At 35.0% G+C, this 5,910-nt stretch overlaps 1 protein-coding gene across 1 annotated transcript; it reads left to right on the forward strand.

Moving 5' to 3' along the window:
• Nucleotides 1–625: 625 nt before the first annotated feature.
• LOC139499627 (actin, adductor muscle) lies at nucleotides 626–3,809 on the forward strand. The gene is made up of 2 exons (XM_071288375.1): nucleotides 626–988; nucleotides 2,539–3,809. The coding sequence occupies exons 1-2, from the start codon at nucleotides 863–865 to the stop codon at nucleotides 3,541–3,543; spliced, it is 1,131 nt and encodes a 376-aa protein (XP_071144476.1). The 5' UTR covers nucleotides 626–862; the 3' UTR covers nucleotides 3,544–3,809.
• Nucleotides 3,810–5,910: the final 2,101 nt, after the last annotated feature.

The following is a 5,910-nucleotide window of genomic DNA, read 5'->3' on the forward strand; positions in this document are numbered from 1 at the left end:
TTTAATATATCATTATGAGATAGAAAATATATCTCAAAGCTGATTCAATCATCAAGCCTAGCCAAAATAAACTCCCTGTACATAGCAAAAAGGGAAAACACCGGCCCATAACATTCCCATAATACTCCTTCAAGTGTTGATGTTTATTATGTTTTTACTTCTTATATGTTTTTTGAGTTTAATAATAATGTTCCTGTAATATTCTGTCATTATAACTTGTAATAACACTTGGAAAAGATATAGTTCACATGTTTATTTCAAACATAATACTCATAGGCACTGCATGCACTGTCTCTGAAACTATTATATATAAAATCCTTTATACTTTTTATTCAGATATTTTTTCCAGAGACAATTAAGTGCCTGTGATAATACCCCTTCACGTGTAGATGTTTATTTTTAAACAAACTAATTTCGTTCCTGTAATATTCAATATTCTAACTTTAATTACAGTTTGATACAAAAAATAATTCAATAAAATCTATTTCCTCATAATTAAGAATGCATTTTTACAATAAACCACATATTTTTATTATCACATTATATTTAGAAATTATGATTAAAGTCATAACGTGTAAAAACTGATTAAAAAGTTCGAGTGTTATATTCTATCTCAAAATCGATTGATTTGAACATGTGAAGCGTCTATATTTGGAGGAAGAAAACGCATAATCTTTCAGTTCTTTGAATCAGCACCTGTCTCCTTATATGGAAAACGCACAGCGTGTGAATCGTAGTCGATTCTTGGAAGCTGATTGTCTATCATGATAAAACGAACGCGTGAGTAAGACAATTCGCCAGTCAGTTGTAGAAATCAGGGTGAGATACATCTCTCGTTTATAACTATTCACAACAAATCAACATGTGTGACGACGAAGTAGCCGCTTTGGTTGTAGACAATGGATCCGGTATGTGTAAAGCCGGATTTGCTGGAGATGATGCTCCAAGAGCCGTATTCCCTTCCATTGTTGGAAGACCAAGACATCAGGTCAGTTTCTAAACATTTTCTTAACCTTTTCATTTTGTAATATGATATATCATCAAGAATAAATGAATGATCAAAGGGTACATGCATACATACTGAAATGAAGTTTAATTGATTGTGATTTTTGAACACATTTTGTATTTGTGAAGTCCAGAAATTCGAGCCTCTATATACATTCGATACCATTTTTTTTTTTCATTTCCCTTCCCCGTCGCTATTTATATGGAAGAACAAAAGATGCCGATATACCAACAAACATGACAAACTCCACATTATAAGGGGGGATCGGATCATTTTATTTCGGAGACATGTTCGAGTAGTCATGGTAGTAGCTTGGCTTTAAATTGTATACGTATAATTTTACATGTGAGAAATTATGCAAGTCGAATATGAAGGTTTTTTTTCCAGTTCATGAGATTAAACAATAAATTTGCTGATCATGAATGTTTCCAAATATTTTTATGTTACAATACATTGAAGTATTTTTTAATTGTTTTATATTATGAAATATGTACTATCCAATTATATTCGCGATATCTTTGCAATTTAGCTTTATTCAGTGCATGAACTACAAAATACAAAATCTTATATTGGATGTAATGTTATGACTAATCACAATTACATAATTGATTAAGATGTAGTGCGTGCATCAATCATAGCCTCCCCACCTATTTACATAGTAGAATTCCTCTGTACAGATGTTCTTCTAGACGGTTTCTCCTAATATGGAATTCTAGTCTTTCCATTCATTCATCCTGTTATCAGTCAATGATATCATCTTGTTTGTATTATAAACATTGATGCCCTAGCTTGTTACAATGAATACCAGTTGGGTGCACATGAAATAATATAAACTTGAAAGATAATTTCTTTATCCTAAATCATTCAGTTTCTTATTTATATCATATAAAATAATTCATGACAAATATAATGATTCTATAATTATATTAGACAAACAAAATTGTGTGTATATAATTTGTATTCAAAAGCATACTTTTGCTATGATTAAAACAACATGCTATGATTAAAACTAAATTTGCTACTATATCAAAAACAAATACTCAAAGGATGTTTTATGGAGACACTTCAATTTATCTGAGTAGCATTTTCAAAGTATATTATATTCCCTCTAAGATAGACCATATCAACATAACACTTCTGCACTTTTAGCAACCAATTTCGGTGCACAGTAATATTTGAAATGTTACTCATGCTTCTGAAATGATTGGCAAAATTTTGAAATCCAGCGGGGAAGTAGAAGGGGGCGAGTGCCCAGACCCCCACTTTTTTTTTTTAATAAAATATTGTTAATTATATAAGTAATGACTGAAGCATGACTAGAGCAGGCCCCCTAGTTGGCAGTCAGTGGATCCCCCTTTTTTATGAAAATTTCTGGATCCGCCGCTGATAAATCGATAAAGCCTCGCCACTCAATTACGTATAGAAAAGCGTTATAGCAAACCCTGAAGGTTATTATATTACTTTTATTTTTTATTAATATGCCCAATTCATTAGCACTTCTATAATGACATATTTGTATTCTTATTTTACAGGGAGTCATGGTTGGTATGGGCCAGAAAGATTCCTATGTAGGAGATGAAGCCCAGAGCAAGAGAGGTATCCTCACCCTGAAGTACCCAATTGAACACGGTATCGTCACAAACTGGGACGATATGGAGAAGATCTGGCATCACACCTTCTACAACGAACTCCGTGTTGCCCCAGAAGAGCACCCAGTCCTTCTGACTGAGGCTCCACTCAATCCCAAAGCCAACAGGGAAAAGATGACCCAGATCATGTTCGAGACCTTCAATGCACCAGCCATGTACGTCGCCATCCAAGCTGTACTCTCATTGTACGCTTCCGGTCGTACCACTGGTATCGTCCTAGACTCTGGAGATGGTGTCACACACACCGTACCAATCTACGAAGGTTACGCTCTTCCCCACGCCATCCTCCGTCTCGACTTGGCCGGTAGAGATCTTACTGATTATTTGATGAAGATCCTCACCGAGAGAGGTTACTCATTCACAACCACCGCCGAGAGAGAAATCGTAAGAGACATTAAAGAAAAATTATGCTACGTTGCTCTAGATTTCGAGCAAGAAATGTCAACTGCAGCCTCATCTTCATCCCTAGAAAAGAGCTACGAATTGCCCGATGGACAGGTAATCACCATCGGTAACGAGAGATTCAGGTGTCCAGAATCACTATTCCAGCCATCCTTCTTGGGTATGGAATCTGCTGGTATCCATGAAACCACATACAACAGTATCATGAAGTGCGACGTCGACATCCGTAAAGACTTGTACGCCAACACCGTCTTGTCTGGTGGAACCACCATGTTCCCAGGTATTGCCGACAGAATGCAGAAAGAAATCACAGCACTTGCTCCAAGCACAATGAAGATCAAAATCATTGCCCCACCAGAAAGGAAATACTCCGTCTGGATCGGTGGTTCCATCTTGGCTTCACTCTCGACCTTCCAACAGATGTGGATCAGCAAACAGGAATACGATGAATCCGGTCCATCCATTGTCCACAGGAAATGCTTCTAAATTAATCTATGTAATAGAACTAACTTTCGTATATTTCAATTTTCAAATTCTGTGATGACACATTCCGCATGTTTTATGGTGACATTAAAATTAATTTATCATTTTCCGTGTTGTGATACTTGGACACTCTACTGAAGAACCAATAGGAGTTAATAAAAAGAGACATGACTGTATTTGAAAAACAACTGTTCCTTTGGAACGACCCTTCTGTATATAATATTAATTATAATAAACGATAGTCACAGGAGTGACCATTATTTTTCCAACGAATAGTATGTTTTTTTCTTCATATAACACTGTCATGGTAAAGGTTTTTGTCTGGACTCAAGTTTGGTCAACCAACTGTTGTTGTTGGGTTTTGTTACTGAAATATTGCTAAGATAACTAGATTTTGGTACGATTCCAATTCTAAATGATATGGAACAATTGTGCACACTTTTGACAAATAAAAAAAAAGTGCACTACCCCAATTGCATATCGCACACTTTGTTCCAAGTCAAAGGGTCTTGCTTAAAAATCCAACCACGGAACATTAATTAAAGGAGAAACAGCAAATATAACAACTCGGTTAAAATAAGATGAGAGCACAAAAGAAAATGCATAGCCTAATTACCTCTATAAGGTTTCTTGCCTCAGTCTTGCGCAGATATGAAGTCATTTTTCGTTTTAAATTAAGAATTGAGATCAAAGAAATATATTTATGGAACCCATTAATTCTCTGTCGTCTGGAAGGTTAATAGTTTCGATGAAAGTGTTCACCGAGAAAGAGCAATTTTAGATCGGTTTGAATAGAAGGTGAGGCATGAAGGGTCTAATTTGGCACCAAATTGTTATACAAATTAAAACCATATTTTAAGCAAAAGTTTTGCATTGTAGGATAATATTTTTGATTGAAGCAGTGGTCTTCTGGTTGTTTATCTCGCTCGGTTGCTGTACATAACACAATTTTTATACGACCGCAAAAATTGAAATAAGAAATGTCTAGTTTTTGACATATTTTGTTGACTGAAACAACAACATTGACTTGGGGTATATTTTGTGAAAGCTATTGTAGCTTCTCTCAAACTCAATTTCTTTTGAAACATCTGGTGTGAATTAAAGGACATTTGTTATATACGTCAATGACACAATGACACAACCATAAGGGATCTCGATGTTTAGTGCGTTCTTGCATCCATATCTGGATATATCGAAGAACCGATATCTGAATATATAAACAAGATGTGGTGTGATTGACAATGAGACAACTCTCCACCAGAGTCCAAATGACACAGAAATTAAGAACTATAGGTCACAATACGGCCTTCAACAATAAGCAAAGTCCATACCGCATAGTCATTTATAAAAGTCTCTGAAATGACAAATGTAAGACAATTCAAACGAGAAAATTAACGGCCTAAATTATGTACATAAAATGAACGAAAAACAGAAATGGAACACATCAACGACTGACAACCACTGAATTACAGACTCGTGACTTGGCATAGGCACATACATACAGAATGTGGCGGGGTTAAACATGTAAGTGGGTTATTGGGATTTGTCAAAGAGACCATCTCTGGATATGTCGAAGCCCTAAATCAGCATTGGTCTAAAAGATGAGACGATCACATAAGCCTTCGGCTGTTGTCTGCTCTGTGGTCGGGTTGTTGTGAACTTGTCGCTTTGACACATTCCCTATTTCCGTTCTCAATTTTAATCAACAACAAATGTTCCATCACTGATCATCACTGCAATTATATTATACAAGTTCATAACATCAAACAAATGTTTAAAAACTGTTACAAGGTGAAGGAGATATGAATATAGGCTAGCTGGCTCTAAACAGACATACTATATAAAAAAAAAGTCCAGATAAAACAAGAAAACACCTATAGATCACCGCATGTGATTCAAAATAAAGACCCATATCATAAAGTTGGTTATGAAAGACCACATGGGAAAAATCCAATTCAAGTGAGTTCTGGCACAATGTCGAACAGTGAGATTTGAATTTTAATTGGTCATTCTCGGTAATACATGATAAAAAAAGGCAATTATATATCGTTGACAGCATGGCAAGAGGAGCTTAGCTGCTACATCAAATTATAAGAGAACAAAACTATTTTAATTTTGTAAAATTTCTTCTTCGGTTACACATTTAAGCAAACTAATTTAAATATTGATCTCTGATTTCGTTTTATAACATATACTACATATGAGTAGTATAACGAAATCGGAGATCAATATTTTAATTAGATTGGTAAAGAACCAATAACAAAAGGACAGAGATAAATATAACAGTGAGAAATAAAATGTAAACGTTGACACAGGTTGTATTATTAACATAAATTTCCAAAGATAAAGACCTTGACATTACGATTTCAT

This window comes from Mytilus edulis, chromosome 1 (assembly GCF_963676685.1).
Source record: "Mytilus edulis chromosome 1, xbMytEdul2.2, whole genome shotgun sequence".
NCBI classification, from domain to species: domain Eukaryota; kingdom Metazoa; phylum Mollusca; class Bivalvia; order Mytilida; family Mytilidae; genus Mytilus; species Mytilus edulis.

What these genes read in the sequence shown, in the direction of transcription:
- LOC139499627 (XM_071288375.1), top strand. Translation starts at nt 863, where the DNA reads ATGTGTGACGACGAAGTAGCCGCTTTGGTTGTAGACAATGGATCCGGT. An exon ending in TTGGAAGACCAAGACATCAG is followed by an intron (nt 989 to 2,538) that starts GTCAGTTTCTAA and finishes CTTATTTTACAG; the next exon opens with GGAGTCATGGTTGGTATGGG.